General features: G+C 39.3%; 1 protein-coding gene across 1 annotated transcript in view; it reads left to right on the top strand.

The window, feature by feature from the left end:
• The first annotated feature begins 822 nt into the window (after window positions 1–822).
• tspan15 (tetraspanin 15) overlaps window positions 823–23611 on the top strand; it is a 76177-nt gene continuing 53388 nt past the window's right edge. The window contains exon 1 of the mRNA XM_061879963.1: window positions 823–1050. Within this exon, the coding sequence (XP_061735947.1) occupies window positions 838–1050 (213 nt within the window). The 5' untranslated portion in view covers window positions 823–837. The remainder of the gene's footprint in view (window positions 1051–23611) is intronic.

The following is a 23611-nucleotide window of genomic DNA, read 5'->3' on the forward strand; positions in this document are numbered from 1 at the left end:
CAACCCGACGGTCACTGGCTCAAATCCCACCTAGTAGCAACCTCGTCACGTCCGTTGTGTCCTGAGCAAGACACTTCACCCTTGCTCCTGATGGGTGCTGGTTGGCGTCTTGCATGGCAGCTCCCTCCATCAGTGTGTGAATGTGGAAGTAGTGTCAAAGCGCTTTGAGTACCTTGAAGGTAGAAAAGCGCTATACAAGTGCAACCCATTTATTTATACCCGCCTTCCGCCTGAATGCAGCTGGGATAGGCTCCAGCACCCCCTGTGACGCCACAAGGGACAAGTGGTGGGAAATGGATGGATAGATACTTAAATAATAAAAATCAGCAGTGTGGTGAAGCCACAAAATTTGATGTGATGAAGGACAACTTCATTTTTTTATTTCCCCCTTTTCAGTAGTCTAGAATGCAAAATAAAGCACATCAGGGACCATTTTAGAAACAAAATGCTTGTACTGGTTGTTAGACTGCTTCATATTTGTGTAGAATTCCTTGCTCAATTAGTTAAATCATTCTAAAACATACAGTGAATTACAAAATAATTATATTTGGTCCCATTTTGCCTCTCGTTGAAAAAATAAGATATGTCGTGACTGTACATAAATGAAATGTTATATGTGATCATTAGTAAACCGATTGGCATAATTTATTCATGGCATCATATCAACACGAGCGGCTTTTGATGGTGCAAAAATATATGTATGACGTTTCAGGAGCACTTTGTTATAGAGGTTCAAACCTTTAACGTGAGTGTCGCATATCTGAAGTTACAGTAACTCGTTTCCGTAGCGCTGGTAATGTACGGAATATTGTTTAACAAACTTAAGCCAACGTCGTGATGTTTGTGAACGCATCCCCCAGGCCATTGGCCGCCACGCGCAGCCAGGTGTGCGGACAACCTCAAGGCGGAAGTGAGTCTTCAGTCAAGAAGACAGTGATCCAGTCCGTCGCCAACACCACGATGTCGAACAATGGCGAGACGCGCTACTGCCACAGAATCTCCTACATATTCCTCAAATTCATACTTTTTTCCTACGCCATCATTTGGTCGGTGAGTAGTTGATATTTTTTGCTGTTTTTAAGACGGTGCGCGCGTTACTCGACAGCGACGCCGTGTTTACAAATGAAGTGAATTGCGTCACAGTAGCAATGTACTTACAATAACTTCTACATCGACTTATTTTCTGCAAATAGTTGGAAGGTAGTTAATATTCCTCTAATATTTTCCCACAACGACAAGGCCACACCCGCTACTACACTTGTCTATGTAAACACAAGAAGAAGTTGCAGGCACTGACTCTACTGTTCTATTTTGCTAGTTTAACCCCAAGCCAAACACTTCCGAAATAATTCCTTATGTAACTCAACAAAGAAACAATGATGTAACCTTGCTGGAAAATCATTGCATATGTAATTATGGCACCCCAAAAAACAACAACCCCAACCCGAAGGTGATCATATTCGGATGTTATTTGAAGGGTGCTTTAATGTGTGTGATCGGTTCAATGTTCCATTGTCACATATTTCTGAAGGACTTACATCAGATAAAATCAAAGTGTTTATATATCTAACTAGGGCTGAGCGATATGGCCTTTTTTTAATATCTAGATATTTTTAGACCATATTGCGATATACGATATATATATCGATATTTTGCCTTAGCCTTGAATTAACACTTGATGCATATAATTACAGCAGTATGATGATCCTATGTGTCTACATTAAAACATTCTTGTTCATACTGCATTAATGTATGCTCATTTTAAACTTTCATGCAGACAAGGAAATCACAACTAAGTCAATTGACCAAAACTGTATTTATCAAACAGTTATTAGCAGGTGACTTTTCAAATGATGCTACATATTAGCAGTAATGCTACTAGTGTCACGCCAAATTTCTTCCTCCCTACAATAACCTTACACCCCAATTTACTTCCGGGGTCATGATTAATACAGACGTTTTGTTAACGCTATATCATAAAAATATAACGCTATATTATAAAAATACAGACGTTTTGTTAACACTGTATTATAAAAAAATAAAAAAAAATAAAAAAACAATTTACAAACACAAGCTATGGGATGACGTAAGAGGACACGTGAGGAAACGTGACCCCGGAAGTAAATGCATCATCCCATAGCTTGTTTGTAAATTGTTTTTTAAATTTGTTTTTATTTTTATAATACAGCGTTAACAAAACGTCAGTATATTTGTAATATAGCGTTACATTTTTATAATATAGCGTTAAAAAAACATCTGTATTAATCATGACCCTGAAAGTAAATGGGGGGAGGGGGGTTTGTAGAGAGGAAGACATTTGGCGTGACAGTGGGTAGGTCTTTATTGTCATTGCAACAGGTACAACAAAACTTTGTTTTCAGCACAAACCTGTTCAAGATGTCACAAACAAACAGTGTACAGAGTTACAGAACAAGAACTTTGATGGGTCGCCATAAGGCGCTCCATAAAAGATGGGAAAAAGGTAAACGCTGGGGAACGATGAGTAAAAAAATACAATCCAGACTGGGTTTAAGGGGGCCCAGTTCGGAGTGAGAAAAAACCTCCATAGCAAAGCACATATACATATTACAACATACATCTCGAGATATCTAGCAACACAGGGAAGGTAGTTCAAGGTCATGGTGGTAGGTCGCAGCTCTCAGGCGCTGACCAGCCATTCATCACCCCTACGGGATTTGCGTCGAGGGCGTTGGATTAGGGGGGTGGGGGGGTGTATGTGTGGCGTATATTTTTTTGTGAATGTGTATGTGTGTGTATATAAGCCCATATTGTGTCTCTGTTCCGCGGCCTTGATGTATTTGCCGTCGCTAGTCCAAAGTTCGCAACAAAAGGTGTGTCCATGAGAGACAAAAAGGGGAGTTTGTTGTGTCTTCGCAGCAGAGATCTTCGGGAGAGTCTCGAAGCCAGGAAAACAATCCAAGTTAAAATGATTTGTATGCGAGTGAAAATAAAATTTGCTTTTCACTCTAAAATTGTCTATGACTGAATGTGAGTGTGAATGTTGTCTGTCTATCTGTGTTGGCCCTGCGATGAGGTGGCGACTTGTCCAGGGTGTACCCTGCCTTCCGCCCGATTGTAGCTGAGATAGGCGCCAGCGCCCCCCGCGACCCCAAAAGGGAATAAGCGGTAGAAAATGGATGGATGGATGGATGATCCTCAAAACCTGCGGGGTAGACAGTACAATGTCATCCAAAGTTCTTCCCGCATCCTCCAATCATTTGTGGCAGCTTTGGGGTACTTTGAAGACTGCCAGCAACTTCCAATTTGTCGACAAACCAGAGCAACGCTTACTCCAATCAGCAGATGTCCTGTTGTCATAATTCCGAATAGGTGGATATCTTCACTTCCTCGACAGAAAAGGGTCGCCAGGCACGCGGCCTTCCTTCTTCTCCCAAGAGTCCGTCGTGTGTCCAGCAACAACCGCTTCTTCACGACAGCAGGTTCCCCCAAACCCAAGATCTTGTCAATTTTGTTGAGGCCAGTTAAATAGTTCCAATGTTTAGATTTGGAGAACAGTGCAAAAAAGAGGCAACAAGAAAGTTAAGACAAGACAAAACAAAGAAGCAAGCAGGAGAGATAAGGGTGAGGAAAGGGGAGCGTCCACCCTCGGTTAGTGCCAGAGAGAAAGAGCAACGCTTGTGCCCCACACTTGACAAATTAAAGTTGTCTATTCGACATCTTCCCGCTTGAAGCCAAACCACCGCCAGACGATGGACCCCCTGCTGTTTTTCCTGGGAATGAATTCTTCCTTCATTAGCACCTTCTTTCTCTCGTATTACCACTCGCCAGGCTTTGCTAGCATCACAGCTAACGTTACCCATGCTGCTATCTCTGCTCCGCGAGGGCGCATACGTATGTGACGTATGACGTGACAGTACGTGTCGTATGCAAGAAGGTGCGCTTAGTGTCTGTGAAGGAGACGCAAGAAGGAATGGGAAGAGCTTGTAGTGTAATAATGCCCACAGCTAAAAGCAACTGCGTGAGAACGTATACTCAAATATCACGATATAGTAATTTTGTATATCGCACAGAGACAAACCTGCGATATATCGCCCAGCCCTATATCTAACCATTCTAAGGCCATGTCCACACGAACACAAAGAGTTTCAAAAACACATACAGGTATTTGGGGTTGAATCGATCCCCGTCCACACAAGTGTTGTTTCAAAACTGTCTGTCTACACATAAACATTCACCTGCTATCATGCACATTTTGTCCAATCAGAAGCCTGAAAAAAGCATTATGGCATTATACCTCCTATTATGTTTATTTTGATATACTTTAGACGTATAATGACACTTACATTATCTTTAAAAACCTGCCTGCACGTACACAGAGCCCTAAGAACATTACTAAAGAGCGATTGCACGGATGTGCTGCTGAAACCCAGCACTTGTAGAATTATAACATGTTCAGCAACATGGTAATGTATTACATGTGCTGGGAAATCTACATTATTTCTGAAATCAGCTCGCACTAACAAGCCAAGGAATCCCTTTTGCATGTTTAAGGGAATTTGAAAGCATTTAATAATGGATATAGTGATATTATGGTACATGTGTAATGAAGTATATATTTTAACATCAGTACCCACTACAGGGAGGACGCTACATTATTTTGTTTTTAGTTGCTTGGTCGCTCTTCATGTGGGAGCACGGTCGCACCCGGCTCCATTTACAAAAATGGAAGCGACACACGTGAGTTAATTTCATGAGTTGTCGTTAAGGACTAAAAACATAAGAGAATTTTTCACCTGTCTTATGACGCAGAGCAAAAAGTCTTGCTTGTCAAAGTTGTCCCATCAGGTGGATGTTCGACCGCGATCGTATCCTAAACAGCTGAAAGTCATTAGCTCCGGCGGGAGTGTCGCAAAGCCCATTTTGATGCGTCTTTTTTTATTAATGTTGAGTGATAAGAGCAGCTTTTTTACATTTAAACGTACAGTAAGTCATCTTATTGTGTGTTTAAAACCAGCTAGACAGTGTTGCTGAGCTTGGAAATGACAGCGCAAAACTGTGACGTCATCACAAGTCTCCATTTGTGCCGTGTACATGCATACGCTGAGCGTTGGAAATCTACATTTTGGCCAGTGTTTGCAAAAGTCTGCGTTTTTAAAGACAAAAGTATGCGTTTGTGTGTGAACAAGAGGCCTAAACACAGATATAACTACGCATTTATTAAGTATCTGTGTTCGTCTGGACATGGCATTGTCTCATAAATTCTATAATAATATAGTGGGTTTGGTTCGGTACAGAGTAGTACCAAATTCCCACTTGGTACACAAAGTGAAGGACAGGACATGTTTTTTTCCAGTTCAGGTATCTACTTGATGAACAAGCAGTAGCAGTATCACACTTTCCGAGTGCTTCTCAATAATTATTGGCATACCCCTTTTTAGGGACATACTTTGGTGTCCCCCTACCCCCATATCTCTTTTAGATTCTAACATTGTAATTGGAATGTTAACTTTTGAATATCCAAATTGAATGAAACAAACAAGTAGTCCATCGGTTAGCAAAATGTTGCACTTAAATAAAGATCACAACCAAAAGCAATAACATAGGTTCTGTCCCAGTTAAGGAGGTGGTGGTGGACCCTCAAATATACACAACCACCACAATAAATATTTTGGATAAATAAAGTTATTGTGACCAAAATGATCACAGTTATCATTATCGCGGTTGTTGAATGTGCTCAAAAGGTACTTACACGCACACTCAATTCTTTTACCAAATTGTATTATCTTTTTTTTTTAAGTAAATGAAATAGAAACAATAACTTTCTTGGCAGAGGAAACATTACATATTGTACGAGCTTCGTGAGAACCATGTTAATCTTTATTTGTGTGTTTGGATTAGGGTTGTACGTTATAGCATCGTGGTACTAATGAATCAAAAACAGTACTATACTGTGTTTGAAAAGTACCGGTTCCCCCTTTCTTTTTTTATCGGGTATGATAGCTAAATGTTGTGACCTTGCTGGTTTTATGAGCAGAGGAGCATGTTCGGCAGCGCACGATATCAAAGTACTTACAAAAAGATTGGATGCATTTTGGCTTGAAAACTAACGATAAAGGTGAAGCTGTTACACTGAAATGCTGCTCAGCAAGCGGTGTTTTAAAACATGGCTAGGTAGCTAGCGGCTAGCGTCCATCGGAAGTCAGCAGTGTCTAAATCACTAATCCTCGCCTCCATTACGACAACTAAAGTACGTTTCTTACAAGTATCATCCCTGCAGTACGAGGATTAGCTAAACATGCTTCATTACACACTGTAGGAGGATGCAATAGCTCACCGTCGTCGCCGCTTACCAAAGATAGCGCTCTTGATTGTAAACAAATTCTATGGATGGATCTACACCTGACATCCACGGTAATGATACCAAGTACAATAAAGAATCTAGTCCATACTACCGTATTTTCCGCGCTATAAGCTGCACCTAAAAAACACAAATTTTCTCAAAAGCTGACAGTGCGGCTTATAACCCGGTGCGCCTTATATATGGATTAATATAAATATTTCTTTTCATAAAGTTTAGGTCTCGCAACTACGGTAAACAACCGCCATCTTTTTTCCCTGTAGAAGAGGAAGCGCTTCTTCTTCCACGGTAAGCAACCGCCAAGGTAAGCACCCGCCCACCTGGAAAGAGGAAGCACTTCTTCTTCTACGGTACGCATCCGCCAAGGTAAGCACCCGCCCCCGTAGAAGAAGCGCGCGGCTAATACGATTCATTTCATTTGTGTGTTTCTGTAAAGACGACCACAAAATGGCTCCTACTAAGAGACACGCGTACAACGCAGAATTCAAACTCAAGGCAATAAGTCACGCAGAAGAACACAGAAATAGAGCAGCAGCGAGAGAATTGAACATAAATTAATCAATGGTGCGTAGCTGGAGGAAGCAACAAGATGACCTGCACCAAGTAAAGAAGACAAAACAGAGTTTCCGAGGGAACAAAGCAAGTTGGCAACAGTTAGAGGACAAACGCGAACAGTGTGTTGTTGAGCAGCAAGCAGAAGTGTCAGTACCATCACTATTCAAATGAAGGCAACAGCGCTAGCAAGCAAACTTCACTTGGATAATTTTAAAGGTGGTGCTTCTTTGTGTTTCCGGTTCATGAAAAGACGCAATCTCTCCATCCGCACACGGACTACTATTTCACAGCAACTGCCAAAAGACTTTCAAGAAAAGCTGGCTACTTTCCGCGCATGTTGTAAAAACAAGATAGCTGAAAAAAAGATCCGGCCAGAGCACATTATCAACATGGACGAGGTTCCACTGACTTTTGATATTCCTGTGAACCGCACTGTGGATAAAACGGGAGCACGTACGGTAAATATTCGCACCACAGGGAACGAGAAGTTGTCCTTCACTGTGTTTCTAGCTTGCCATGCTATTGTTGTGATTGCACTTTTGCGCATTATATTTTGAGTGTTACTATTGTTGTGATTGCACATTTGCACACTGGTTTGTATGTAATATATTATTAAAGTTTAACTGACCTATCTGACTGTTTTTTTGACATTCCCTTTAGCGCAGCGTAGGCGCGGCTTATGACCAGGTGCGGCTTATAGGTGAACAAAGTTTTTAAATATGCCATTCATTGAAGGTGCGGCTTATAGCGCGGAAAATACGGTACTATGATTACATTGATTTTTATCGTCACAAATTTTTTTTCCCCTTTTTTTAAAATTCATATTATTTTTATAAACTCAGGAAATACGTCCCTGGACACAAGAGGACTTCATATGACAAATGTATGATCCTGTAACTACTTAGTATCGGATCGATACCTAAATTTGTGGTGTCATCTAAAACTCATATAACGTATCCAAACAGAAGAATAAATGTTTATTACATTATAACAGAAGTGTAGCTAGAACACGTTGAAATGGAAAATAACCAGATATTAACAGAAAATTAACAATTAGAGTAATAATATATTTTTTAAGGCTTGTCCTTTATGTTTTTGACAAAATAATATAATTAGAAATTAAGCTGTTACTGCATACGTCAGCAGCCAAATTAGGAGCCTGAGATTACTATTAAAAGACAAGTTGCCTAGTATGTTCACTATTTTATTTATGGCCAAAATTGTTGTCTGATTGCTATAAGAAACATTTGTTTATTGTACAGTAAGATTTTTTTTGTTAAAATAAAGCCAATAATGCCATTTTTTGTGGTACCCTTTATTTAGAAAAGTATGACAGTACAGAAATGCATTTTGGTACCGGTACCACAATTTTGGTATCAGGACAACGCTAGTTTAGATATGTTTATCTTCTTTAGTTTTACTTTGTAAATGTTTTAGAATTTTTTTTTAAAATAAGTAAAAATTAAGTGATCATTTCCATTCATTTTTGGTTTATATGATGTCACACTTCCTGTTTAAGTACCAGTATAATGCAGTGCTGTACGCTTGCCTTTTTCACTTGTAGCACCGGTGCTACTAAAAAAAAAAAAAATAGTAGCACATCATTTTTTTGGTAGCACAGAAATTTTTTTGTAGTATTACAGTTGTGATCAAAATTATTCAACCCCCACACAATTTTGGTGTTTTAGCAAGTTGGACATTTATTCCGTATTTTGTTTATAGTCATATCAAATAAAGATGGATTAAATAGACAAATGAAACTTGAATTACAACATTATATTTTGTAACATACCAAACAGTGTCATTTCTCTTAATACCTCATTGACAAAATTATTCAACCCCTCGAAGATCATAACTCTTTAAGAACAGAATTTGAATAAGGTCTTTTCAATCAGGTCTTGAAAACACCTGTAGATGTCATTAGAACCATAACGAGCAACAATTAAACTGATTGAAAAAGACTGACGCTCAGATTCTTGTAGATGGTCAATGGTGTATTTGCAACATGGTGAAGTCCAGGGAGTGGTAAAAGAAGTCAAGAGAGGAGGTAATTTCTCTTCATAAGAAAGGATATGCATATAAGAAAATAGCAAAGACATTACACATTCCAAGAGACACAGTTGGGAGCATAATTTGCAAGTTTAAAGCTAAAGGCACAGTGGAAACACGACCTGGGTGTGGTAGAAAGAGGATGCTGTCCGGTATTTAAAGCGTACAGTGGTGAAAAACCCCCGGGTAACAGCTGAGGAACTACAACAGGACATTGCAGAGGGTGGAACGCAGGTTTCGTCCCAGACAATAAGGCGCGCATTACGAGATGAAGGCCTCCATGCCAGAACTCCCAGGCGCACCCCACTTCTGACTACCAGGCACAAGAAAAATAGACTCCAGTATGCCAAAAATCATCTGGACAAACCCCAAAGGTTTTGGGAAACTGTTCTATGGAGTGATGAGACAAAACTGGAACTCTTTGAGCCTATGAATCAACGTTACGTCTGGAGGAGAAAAAATGAAGCTTACAAAGAGAAGAACACCTTGCCTACTACTCTTAAGCATGGTGGGGGGGTCAATCATGCTCTGGGGCTGTTTCTCTGCCTCAGGTACCGGGAATCTTCAGCACGTTCAAGGCATTATGAATTTTATTTCCTACCAGGATATTAACTGCAAATGTCATAAAGTCAGTGACGAAGCTGAGACTTTGGAGACGTTGGACCTTCCAACAGGACAACGATCCCAAGCATACCTCCAAATCAACATCAGAGTAGTTGCAGAAGAAGGGCTGGAAGACTCTGGAGTGGTTTTCACAGTCGCCAGACCTAAATCCTATAGAAAACCTGTGGTGGGACTTGAAGAAGGCAGTTGCAGCACGCAAGCCCAATAATATGAATGAACTGGAGGCCTTTGCCCAAGAGGAATGGGCTTAAATACCTTTAGATCGTTGTAAGAAACTTGTGTCCGGTTATGTATCATGTTTGAAGGATGTAACTACTGCCAAAGGGTTTTCTACTAAGTACTAAAGATGCATGTAACTAGGGGGTTGAATAATTTTGGCAATGAGATATTAAGAAAAATCTCCTTTTCTGGTATTTTGTAAAATACAGTGTTAAATTTACAATTTAAGTTGCATTTGTCTATTTGACACATCTTTATTTGATATGACTATAAACAAAATACGGAATAAATGTCCAACTTGCTAAAACACCAAAATTGTGTGGGGGTTGGATAATTTTGATCACAACTGTAAATGTCTTGATTATCCGAATTTCATTATTAACACTCACACAAGGTAAACGTGCTCTCATTAGGGGTGTAACGGTGCGTGTATTTGTATCGAACCGTTTCGGTACGGGGGTTTTGGTTCGGTTCGGAGGTGTACCAAACGACACGGACATATTAAGTAGCGCGCCGCACGTTGTGTAAACAATGCACACCGAGGCACCATGAATTGATTTACGTGGACCCCGACTTAAACAAGTTGAAAAACTTATTGGTGTGTTACCATTTAGTGGTCAATTGTACGGAATATGTACTGTGCTGTGCAATCTACTAATAAAAGTTTCTATCGATCAAAAAAAACCAACACGGCATGCTAGCAGCAACAGAGCTACGATAGACTGACCATACCTCCTCTTTTCACCGGATATGTCCTCTTTTGCGGGGCTGTCCAGGTGGAGTTTCTTAAATGCCTCAAATGTCCGGCATTTTAAGTTAGGGTTGCGTGTATTTTCAATGTACGTTCAGGGTTAAGAAGGGGTTAAAAACAAAACAAAAAGTGGTGCCAAAGCAACATTCATGTGGGAGGGGGAGAGACAGAGAGAGCGAGAGAGTTATGATAAATGCGCATGCGTCGCCAGGCTCTGCTTTTTCATCAGATTTTATTTTTTATTATCTATAGCAGGGGTGTCAAAAGTGTGCACCGGAGACCATTTGCGGCCCACAGCTGATGTTTTAAAGGCCCACGGCACATTCTAAAAATACTATTCAAATAAACCAAAACATAAACAAAAGTGAAATAAAAAAGCCTAAAGGCTAAATGTAATTTAGAAAAAGTTGCAACGTTGACTAATAAAACAAAGCTGTTTTTTTTTTCAAAGTGTCATTGCTCAAAACATAATATTCAATCAAAATCAATGTTATTATGAATTATTGACCTATCCAAGTTTCCGATTACTTCACATCAAATATTCCATTAAGAAAAATATTTTGTGGAAGATTTGCAAATTTGTATAACAAATAATCCAAAAATGTATATTGTTGTTTTTTTACTGTACCGAAAATGAACTGAACCGTAACCTCTGAACCGAGGTACATACCGAACCGAAATGTTTGTGTACCTATACACCCCTAGCTCTCATACATATAAACATAATGCCATCATAAGCCCTCCTGCAACACTTAAACACAAAGAATGTCCCTAAACTTTGCTAGCACTGTCACTTAAACAAATGTAGCGTTGGGCGATATAGATCAAAACTCATCCCGATTTAGGATGGAAATATTCGATGACGTAACTAAATATCGCCACCATACCCTGTCTTGCAATTTTTGGGATTGATGGGGATCCCAAATACACAAAAACGAGTACCAATAAGTAAGAAAAGTAGGTTTTGCCTAACAGGATCCCAACTTAAGAGGTGTTTTGAGATAATAAAATAAAAAATAAAAATCCTTGAATATAAAATAAGAAAAGTCAAATATAATCTCCACTCTTTTTTAAAAAACATTTAGCTATGCTTAATTCGTCAGCTAACAAAAACACAAAAGAACATAATGTGAAAGAAATAAAGTGCCCTGGTTTAAGAGGACATGCTTAAAGGCCTACTGAAATGAGATTTTCTTATTCAAACGGGGATAGCAGTTACATTCCATGTGTCATACTTGATCATTTCGCGATATTGCCATATTTTTGCTCCAAGGATTTAGTAGAGAACATCGACGATAAAGTATGCGACTTTCGGTCGCTAATAAAAAAGCCTTACCTGTACCGGAAGTAGCAGACGATGTGTCCGTGACGTCACGGGTTGTAGGACTCCTCACATCCTCACATTGTTTATAATCATAGCCACCAGCAGCAAGAGTGATTCGGACCGAGAAAGCGACAATTTCCCCATTAATTTGAGCGAGGGTGAAAGATTCGTGGATGAGGAAAGTAAGAGTGAAGCAGAAAAAAAAAGAAAAGGCGACGGCTCCAGGCTACGGCAGTGAGAGCGATTCAGATGTTATTAGACACATTTACTAGGATAATTCTGGAAAATCACTTATCTGCTTATTGTGTTAATAGGGTTTTAGTGAGATTATAAAGTCATACCTGAAAGTCGGAGGGCTGCAGTGACTGCCACTGTCTCTGAGAGAAGCCAATGAAGGAGCCCAGATCACAGTTGCCTTTTTCACAGCTGCAGGAGGAGGTCGCAAAATCCGCACAAGTCTCCGGTAAGAGCCGACTTAATATCCCAATTTTCCCATCCAAAAATTTGCTGGTTTACATGTGGCAGAGAAACATGTTTGCTTAACCGCTCTGTGTTAAAGCTTCACAACAAACAAAGAAACACCGGCTGTGTTTTGGTTGCTAAAGGCAGCTACAATCCACCGCTTTCCACCAACAGCATTCTTCTTTATAGTCTCCATTATTTTTTTAACAAATTGCAAAAAATTCAGCAACACAGATGTCCAAAATACTTTGTAATTAATCGATAAAAAGAGACTAATTTTAGCCATGAGTGGTGCTGGGAGAACATGTCCGCTCAAACCAATAACGTCACAAGCACGCATTCAACATAAGCGTCATCATTCCGCGACGTTTTCAACAGGATACCTCGCGGGAAATTTAAAATTGCAATTTAGTAAACTAGACCGTCCGTATTGGCATGTGTTGCAATGTTAAGATTTTATCAATGATATATAAACTATCAGACTGCGTGGTCGGTTGTAGTGGGTTTAAGTAGGCCTTTAAACGTCGGCAGCAACAAGAAAATAATCGACCTTTCACGATGGTGTTTTTATTGGTAAACGTTATTGGACATAAACACAAATATTTTAGCCAAGAACACCAACCTGCCAACTGCTTCATGATGCTGTGTGACAGGCTGTGTTCTGAAAATTACTTTTAACAAGTCATTCATTATAGTTACTTTACCCAAAATGTAATTGAATTACTAATGAAATTGCTTTTTAATTAATGCAATGAATTAGTAGGGTAAGAAATTAATGTTACTTAAAAAATAAACTTCAAATATCTTGCATAATGCAGTTGAGAAATTTTTTTTTTTAAATTTATGTCAGCAATGTGTGCGTCTGCTTTTTAATAAGCGTTGCCTGTTGCCTAAATGACGTGTGACGTCAGCTGGTCCACCCTATAGTCAGTAGTCTGGGGGTGACACACAGCTCTTACTCAGCGTGAGTGATTCCCAGCAAAATGCGCTGAAAGGGCTAAAATCCCTTTTCGCACATGTGTCCGTTTTTTTCTTTTAAAGTCGCACGGTCTATTTTTAGCCGCTTTAGTGAGTAAATTTGTCTAACTGTACACTTCTGTAATGGAAAAACAAGTTGCTTCTATATTGAGACTATTATCATATACAGTATATCTGATCTATGAAACCAAAAAACTTACAAAGTTTGCGAGTAGATGGATATGATCAAAAGTATAAATCTAATGGAGGTTCTCGAGCTAGTTTGAGAAGATAATGAGCATGCCAGGGGCAGCACTATGGAACAGGCGTTAGTGCATGTGCGTCACAATACAAAGGTCCTAAGTAGTCCTGAGTTCCATCTCGGGCTTGGGATCTTTCTGTGTGGAGTTTGCATGTTCTCCCTGTGACTGCGTGGGTTCCCTCCGGGTACTCCGGCTTCCTCCGACCTCCAAAAACATGCACCCAGAGATGGGTTGATTGGCAAAACTAAATTGTCCCTACTGCGTGTGAGTGTGAATGTTGTCTGACTGTGTTGGCCATGTGATGAGGTGGCGACTTGTCCAGGGTTTACACCGCCTTCCGCCCGGATACAGCTGAGATAGGCTCCAACACCCCCCGCAACCTCAATAGGGTCAAGCGGTAGAAAATAGATGGATGGATGGATGGATGGATGGATGAGCAAGCCAGTCAAGTAATCCATAACGCAGCTCGGGTAACCATAGCTCCTTTCCCCACAACAGCAATGCTAATCAAGAAGATTTTGTGAAAGCAAAAAATTACTTTGGGAAAAATTATGATCCAGAATGGATGTAGCTTTATTGAAACACTACAGCGTCAACGCTAGGTGCTAAACATACAAACTAAACCACCATGTATTTGATGGGAGAGGTGTCACTCTTTATTTTTGTTGGCCAAACTGTCGTTCTAATGGGTATTGGAGAAGAACAAAACTTGTTTATTTGACCTTATTTTCATTACCCAAACTGCTTTGTGTTTTATTTTGATATTAACAAGTAAACACCATCTTTTTTTTACATTTAATTGTGTTTTTTTCATGTCACAAAGGTATTATTTCAAAAACCCTTAATGTGACATAACACTTTGATAATTTGTTATTGCGTGTAGATAGTGAAGCCTGCTATTATTTATTCAAATCTCTGCATAAAGTTTTTTTTGCATCATAAAAAAAAAAAAAGTCAGACTGTCTGATTGTGGCGTTCCGCTCCCTGTACGATCAGTGTCAGAGCTTGATCCGCATTGCCGGCAGTACGTCGGACACGTTTGCAGTGAGGGTTGGACAAAGGCTGCCTTTTGTCAACGATCCTGTTCATAACTTGTATGGACAGAATTTCTAGGCACAGTCAGGGCGTTGAGGGGATCCGGTTTGGTGGCTGCAGGATTAGGTCTCTGCTTTTTGCAGAGGATGTGGTCCTGATGGCTTCATCTGGCCAGGATCTTCAATTCTCACTGGATCGGTTCGCAGCCAAGTGTGAAGCGACTGGAATGAGAATCAGCACCTCCAAGTCCGAGTGCATGGTTCTCGTCCGGAAAAGGGTGGAGTGCCATCTCCGGGTTGGGGAGGAGACCCTGGCCCAAGTGGAGGAGTACAAGTACCTCTGAGTGTTGTTTACGAGTGAGGGACGAGTGGATCGTGAGATCGACAGGCGTATCGGTGCGGCGTCTTCAGTAATGCGGACGCTGTATCGATCTGTTGTGGTGATGAAGGAGCCAAGCCGGAAGGCAAAGCTCTCAATTTACCGGTCCATCTACGTTCCCATCCTCACCTATGGTCATGAGCTTTGGGTTATGACCGTAAGGACAAGATCACGGGTACAAGCGGCCAAAATGAGTTTCCTCCGCCGGCTCTCCCTTAGAGATATGGTGAACAGCTCTGCCATCCGGGAGGACCTTAAAGTAAAGCCGCTGCTTCTTCACATCGAGAAGAGCCAGATGAGGTGGTTCGAGCATCTGGTCAGGATGCCACCCGAACGCCTCCCTAGGGAGGTGTTTAGGGCACGTCCGACCGGTAGGTGGCCACGGGGAAGACCCAGGACACGTTGGGAAGACTATGTCTCCCGGCTGGCCTGGGAACACCTCGGGATCCGTTGGGTAGAGCTGGAAAAAGTGGCTGGGGAGAGGAAAGTCTGGCCTTCCCTTTCTAAGCTGCTGCCGCCGTGACCCGACCTCGGATAAGCGGAAGAAAATGGATGGAAAAAAAAGTGTTAACTCAATTAGATAATTGTATTGAGTAATACAATTTTAAAATGTGTATTTTTTTTTTAGTATTAAAGTCCAAAACAGACTTAAGGATTTATATCTACATAACACCTTCTTTTCGACTAGGCCATGTATTGGAATTGCTTTTTGTGTACATTTTGCACAACAGTCACTTTTGAACCCTTTATGAATATTAAACCCCCCAACCTCGCTCTCTCTAAAAGTATAATCATTTTGAAAATGTACAATGTTGAAATATAAATCCTTAGTATGAACATCACCACTTTTTAAATTTTTACTGCTTTTTTATTTATCACTTTTTTTTTTTTCATAAACAATATATAGATTCACCTGTCATATTATTTACACTTTCAGACCCTCGGCTTGGATGAATACAAGAGCCGTATAAAAAAATAAATCAATAAAATCACCAGCATTTGTCACTGCATGTTGTATGTTGTTGTAGATGAAAGTAATATGTTTTTCTACCTTCTCTCTTGTGTATCCTCAAACCAAGTAGCAGTTTAGTAAACTTTGTGGGGGTTAGGGCTGGGGGATATATCGATATAATCGATATATCGCGGGTTTGTCTCTGTGCGATATGGAAAATGACTATATCGTGATAATCGAGTATACGTTCTCACACAGTTGCTTTTAGCTGTGGGCATTTAGTACTAAAAAAAATTGAGTGTCGGAAAAATTTGCCGCTTCCAAAAACAGGACTCATTTCCGGTAAATTAAGGTAGAAGCTATCAATCCTGTCTCAGAACTAGCTAATGAGGTATAAAGTAGGAAGTATGATACGTGCATTGCAAAACAACATAAAAAAAGGCAGTTAACTGGGCTACCTTGGCATGATACAACATAATAAACATTTCTGACCACCAGCAGTACGAGCGTGTGTGACATCACACACGCTTGCACCTGACCACCAGGTGTGACGTCACACACGCTTGCACCTGACCACCATGTAATACCTTTATATGTTATGTGTTCGTAAAAACTAAACAGACCATCTCAAAAACGGAATTAACTTTTTTTTTTTACTGAATTGTGATACAATGTACATAAAAATATGTAATGTGAAATTTACAATATTACCTATTATCAATAAAACACTGAATATTGAGAATATATGAACATTGCGCCTTTACTGCAGACTACCTCCTTGATCGACATCTTTTATAATCAAGCAAGAAAAACAAAGATGCAACAAACACGGCGGAACATAAACACAAAGGTAAAAAACATCCACTTATGTAATATAATATCACCGTTCTACAGAACTTTGGTGTACAAATCTGCTTCTGTCTGACACTCGCTGTTTCGTAAACAAGACACTCTGTTGTACCGGGTTTGCATGAAGCAGAGCTTGGTACTGCATCGAAAGTGCCAGTTCTAACTATTGGGATCATTTCTATAATTTTAAAATATCCAGTGGGCCGTACTGAAATATTATTATGTTGTATTATGCCAAGGTATCCCAGTTCACTGACGTTTTTATGCTGTTTTGCAAGACCTGTGTAAAGGGAGTTCAAATTTGACACCTCATTGACTTGTTCTGAGACAGGATCGATTGCTTCAGTCTTAATTTACCAAAAGTGAGTCTTGTTTTTTGAAACGGGAAATTTTTCGAAACTTAATTTTTTTTACACAAAGTTTTTAGACAGTCATTTTTTTAAATTTAGTTGAGAGCATAAATTGATTTTAAAAAAATCAGTTCACAAAATTCAACCGCAAAAATTTGGTTGCATTTGCTGTTAAAAAAAAAAAAAAAACTTTTGTAATGAATACATAAATTAACATCCAGAAACTAGTATTGTGTGTTTAATGTCATGGACAAAATAAACATGGAAATACTTTTCTTTTGTAGTCATCAGAGCAGTCTGGAGTGCATGAGATGGGAAAGTGTGACACAAATGGCACAATGTTAAAAATACACTGCAAAACAGAGTGTTCGGAGGCATCCAAAACTGCATGCAAGCTCACATCCAAATGCATGAACCTTATTTGGGGCTTTGGCATTGGTTAACATGATTATTCAACATTGTAACAATTATTATAAGTCTGAAAGGAGGGAAATCATCAAAAAGTTTAGGTTCTTTGAGAAGTTAAAACACTAGTAACTTTTCGAAACAATTGTTAACGACTATAATCAAAAGGACTTTATTAAATCCTGTGACATACTGTATATTTCACATCACAAAGCAAGCCTGTGTCTCACTCAGACATTTTTTTGCTCCACAAAGTGGAAGCCTGCAGCTGTTCTCTTTCATAGAAAAGCAAACAAGCTGATTTTGCTCATACAGATGGCTGATTGACACTTAATGCAACTGGAACAATTTCTTTGTGTGTTTTATACGAGATATTTTTGAAAACACTTTCTAAATCCTGACGAAAGTAGATGTGCAGGGAGATTTTGACAACAATGGGTGTATTATTGTGAATGAATGCTTTCCTGATAAGGGAGGCGAAAAAGATTGATGGCCTCTGTTAATGTTGTGCTGTTGTCTTCCTGCCACACTTGCTCTCTGTGGAGTGTGGTTTCATCTCCACGGGATGCAGTGCACAGTAATGAGCGCTTTAGGTCATATTGTCACCTCCTTTCGTAAATGCAGACCAAACCAAACCTTCCCATGCTGTACTTATCACAATAAGCCTCAGCACTGTTTTTGTTAGATGCCAACGCTAAACTTGGTGTAGGTATTCACATTTCGTTAGTGAGGGTTGTTTCTTTTAGAATGTGGTTTTCCTTGTATAACAGCGGGTCATTGGGGTTTGGAAGCTGTGTTTAGGGCATACTCAAAGGCCAATCTTACGATGCCTTGGGCCACTTCACACCTAAAGCAGGAAATTATTTTCTAGTGTAAGTGTACTGAATCATCCCATTTTTCCGTCTTTCGGAATAATTTTATGCACTAGGGTTATCCTGACAACCAATAATTTGGTACCGGCACCAAAATGCATATTGATACTTTTGATACGTTTCCATATTTTTCAAAATAAAAGGACCTTCAAAAATTTTAATATTGGCTTTATTTTAACATAAAATCTTACAATACATTGAACATGTTTCCTGTTGCACTCAAAGAACAATTTTAGAAGGTTAAAATAGGAATCAAATGGCATTAAACACATTGGGTTCTCAAACAACAATTTACAAATTTTCATATTACACATATATTCTGTCGTAATCAATTATTAGGTTAGAATAGAATAAAAATATTTATTGACATATTAAATTCTTCATGAAATATGGTTGCCACTCCTGGTCTGTGCTTTAAGAAAAATACAATTATTAGTAGATACTATCGATGTCCGATAATGTCTTTTTACCGATATTCCAATATCGTCCAACTCTTAATTACCGATTCCGATATCTACATATATATACAGTTGTGGAATTAACACATTGTTAGGCCTAATTTTGTTGTGATGCCCTGCTGGATGCATTAAACAAAGTAACAAGTTTTTCCAAAATAAAAGAACAACTTCAACTCAAGTTATGGAAAAAAGTGCCAACATGGCACTGCCATATTTATTATTGAAGTCACAAAGTGTATTATTTTTTTAACATGCCTTAATTCAGCAGCTTTGAGTTTAGGACTTGCTCTTTCTAAAATAATCCTAATACTCCCTACAACTATGGGAAATACTATACTTTGACTTTCACAAAGTGCATTTTTTTGTTTTTGTTTTAAACTTGCCTCAAACCACAGCTACAAAAACGATGTAGGCACACAGCTTCAGTCCAGGGTATACTAAAGCAGTGGTTCTCAAATGGGTGTACGCGTAACCCAGAGGGTACTTGAAGGTATGCCAAGGGGTACGTGAGATTTTTCAAAAATATCCTAAAAATACCAACAATTGTAAAATCCTTTATAAATAAATTTATTGAATAATACTTCAACAAAATATGAATTTAAGTTCATAAACTGTGAAAAGAAATGCAACAATGCAATATCAAGTGTTGACAGATAGATTTTTTGTGGACGTGTTCCATAAATATTGATGTTAAAGATTTCTTTTTTTGTGAAGAAATGTTTGGAATTAAGTTCATGAATACAGATGGATCTCTATTACAATCCTCAAAGAGGACACTTGAAGTTGATGATTACTTCTTTGTGTAGAAATCTTTATTTATAATTGAATCACTTGTTTATTTTCCAAGAAGTTATTTTTATATATTTTTTTCCAAATAGTTCAAGAAAGACCACTACAAATGGGCAATATTTTGCACTGTTGTACAATTTAATAAATCAGAAACTGATGACATAGGGCTGTATTTTTCTTCTTTATCTCTTTTTTTCAACCAAAAATGCTTTCCTCGGATTAGGGGGTACTTGATTTAAATAAATGTTCACAGGGGGTACATCACTGAAAAAAGGTTGAGAACCACTGTACTAGAATAATAAAGTAAACAATAACAGTCCTTCTACAGTAGACTGCCTGGCATACTGTATAACAGGAAATTATAAACTGGGCTCAATCTGCCCTGCTCTAACAAATTTGTATGAGTAACACAAACGTTCTGCAAGCTAGTGGTAAGTGCTTGAAGTGGCCTAGCAGTCAGCCAGAGCTTCTGAAATGCTGCGTTGAGACAGGGCACTTCCGTTCACTGCAAGCTGCTTTCAGTGTTTGCTTTTCATCCATCTTCCGCTAATATTCATCATGTATCTCCTTATGATTCTTGAAGAGAGGTGGTACAGTAGATCAAATTGCCTGTATTAAAGGAAGACTTCTTGGTTCCTCCTCGCATAACCAACTTTTTGCAGTCATTGCAAATTGACAGTTTTTTTTATCCGTCAGACACACTTTAAAATAATCCCAAACCAGATATAGTGTCATTAGTTAGTCATCGAGCGAGCTCGCTTGTTAGCCACGGCTACTGCACCGGCAACAACACACTCTTGTTGTTATGCTCCGCTTGCCGCAGTTTGATGAGGTCATCAAGCGTCGCCAGTAAACCTGTCATGCTGCAGTCGTCAACTCCTGTGTTGTGTAGGGGAGAGGGGACAGGGAAGGGGCTGCTGACTGGAAGACACAACTGCTCTGTACTGCTCCCTACGTCCATGTTTTACCGGATATGTACTGCTCCGTACAGTAGCGTTTTAAAAAGTAATTAATATGACTTTTTGAAACCGATATCGATAATTTCCAATATTACATTCTAAAGCATTTATTGGCAGATATTATTGGACATCTCTAAAAACAAAACTATGGATAAATGTACACAGGTAAGCCATGTAGCAGGTAAAACATAATTTGTAGGAATTTGTTACAAAATTCAGTCATTCCACTTGAATTAGTTGATACTAATGGGGCGGTTTTAACTCCACCAATATTTGGCATTAAGCTAAGCAGCCGTGTGCGTCTCTACATACCTACGTGCTCACAACAGGGGAGCTGGTTAATTATGTTATCAGAGTAGCGTATATGGATTTGCGAGAATGGCAGTAAGTTGAATGAGTGACTGCCTGCAGATTTGGCACCCTTTGTTTTTTTCTACTTGCCCGACTTCTCAAATCTACTTGCCCCAATATTTTTACTTGTCCTGCCTAGGTTTTTTCTGGCTGTGTAGTGGTCATGGCTTATATCTTACTAAAATCCTTCCCGTTGACTATTTACAACACTACACAGTATTTATTATTAATGTTATTTTTATTATTATCTATAATTACATTTAAATGGCATTGCATACATGTAAAATTCAATGCTATTTCACATTACACCCATCTGAACAGGTCAGCCACCTGTTTAAAGCCCGATCACAGTTGAAATATTGAAATGAAGGGCCTTTTAATGGCTAAAACATTAACCTGGACAACATTTTAACAGCTGGTTGGCTCAGATTTTATTCTTTTCATTGCATTCACATGCTGCAGTGGACAGTGCACAATTTAGCTTTCAGTATTAATGCAGTATCTGAAGCACCGTCTCCACGTGTGTTTATTGACAACAGGGTTATAACCTGGACACGTTACCTCGTCTGTATGGTAGCAGGTGACTGTTACTGCGTGCGTCTGCCCCGGTCCCGAAAAAAAATTAAGAAAATCCGAGTCGGTGCTGCACACTGCACAGGTTCGGACCACTTTTGAACTTGTTGGCCAAGGCGTCTTACCCTCGTATTTTGATCCGGTCGGTCCGTTATTCCTTTACTTCGTCGTCGTCGTCGTCTTCTTCTGCTTTTGACCCACCAGGTGAATTAAATGCAATTGGCGAAGTTACAATGCATAGTAGGCTACCGCCACCTACTGCACCGGAGTTGTACTACAAGCTCCATTCACAGACAGTCCCATTGCTTTTATGAGCGGTCGAGCGAGTCAAAAGCCGAAAAATCTATTTGTTGCGGCCGTAATTCTTTCGTGGTGGGCCGCCACAAATAAATGAATGTGTGGGAAACCCTGTACTATATTGTGATTGCACTAACGTTTGATTTACCGTAACAGTATCAGACTGTTTTTTACATGTTTATTGAATCAGGGAAAATAATAAAACTGCTGTTTATTCATTTTGGGAGTGAACGGAGTTGTCAGAACGCTGGTTTGTAATCTATTAATAAAGTTTGACTTACCTATCTGTTTTTCGACATTCCCTTTAGCGCGACTCCATCTAAAGGATGCATAACGTAACCCCAGTCTCTACTGTAGCATCAATTCTATGCGCCTTATAATGCGGTGCGCCATATATATATATATATATATATATATATATATATATATATATATATATATGAACAAAAATAGGCCATTCATTGAAGGTGCGCCTTATAGTATGGAAAATACGGTAATGGACTTTCAAGAAGTGTTAAGTGTTTATGGAGACATTATCGCCAATAAAAACTTCAATTTGAGACATAAAGGAAAGTAGTAACCTGCCATAATTTGATTTTAGTTAAAACATTTTTAAGACTAAATACAATATATACAAACCCCGTTTCCATATGAGTTGGGAAATTGTGTTAGATGAAAATATAAACGGAATACAATGATTTGCAAATAATTTTCAACCCATATTCAGTTGAATATGCTACAAAGACAAGATATTTGATGTTCAAACTGATGAACATTTTCTTTTGCAATTAATCATTAACTTTAGAATTTGATGCCAGCAACACGTGACAAAGAAGTTGGGAAAGGTGGCAATAAATACTGATAAAGTTGAGGAATGCTCATCAAACACTTATATGGAACATCCCTCAGGTGTGCGGGCTAATTGGGAACAGTTGGGTTCCATGATTGGGTATAAAAGCAGCTTACATGAAATGCTAAGTAATTCACAAACAAGGATGGGGTGAGGGTCACCACTTTGTAAGCAAATTGTCGAATAGTTTTAGAACAACATTTCTCAACGAGTTATTGCAAGGAATTTAGGGATTTTACCATCTACGGTCCGTAAAATCATCAAAAAGTTCAGAGAATCTGGAGAAATCACTGCACGTAAGCGATGATATTACGGACTTTTGATCCCTCAGGCGGTACTGCAACAAAAACTGACATCAGTGTGTAAAGGATATTTCCACATGGGCTCAGGAACACTTCATAAAACCACTGTCAGTAACTATAGTTGGTCGCTGCATCTGTAAGTGCAAGTTAAAACTTTACTATGCAAAGCCAAAGCCATTAATCAACCATATCCTGAAACGCAGCCGGCTTGACTGGGCCCGAGCTCACCTAAGATGGACTGATGCTAAGTGGAAAGGTGTTCTGTGGTCTGACGAGTCCACATTTCAAATTATATTTGGAAACAGAGGACGTGGTGTCCTCCAGAACAAAGAGGAAAATAACCATTTGGATTGTTCTAGGCGCACAGTTCAAAAGCCAGCATCTGTGATGGTATGGGGGTAACTTACACATCTGTGAAGGCACCATTTATGCTGAAAGGTCCATACAGGTCTTGGAACAACATATGTTGTCATCCAAGCAATGTTATCATGGACGCCCCTGCTTATTTCAGCAAGACAAGTGTTAGTAAAAAAAGCGTGCGGGTACTTTCCTGGCCCGCCTGCAGTCCAGACCTGTCTCCCATCATGTGTGGCGCATTATGAAGCGTAAAATACGACAGCGGAGACCCCGGACTGTTGAACGACTGA

The sequence above is a fragment of the Nerophis ophidion genome, linkage group LG02 (genome assembly GCF_033978795.1).
Source record: "Nerophis ophidion isolate RoL-2023_Sa linkage group LG02, RoL_Noph_v1.0, whole genome shotgun sequence".
Taxonomy (NCBI): Eukaryota; Metazoa; Chordata; class Actinopteri; order Syngnathiformes; family Syngnathidae; genus Nerophis; species Nerophis ophidion.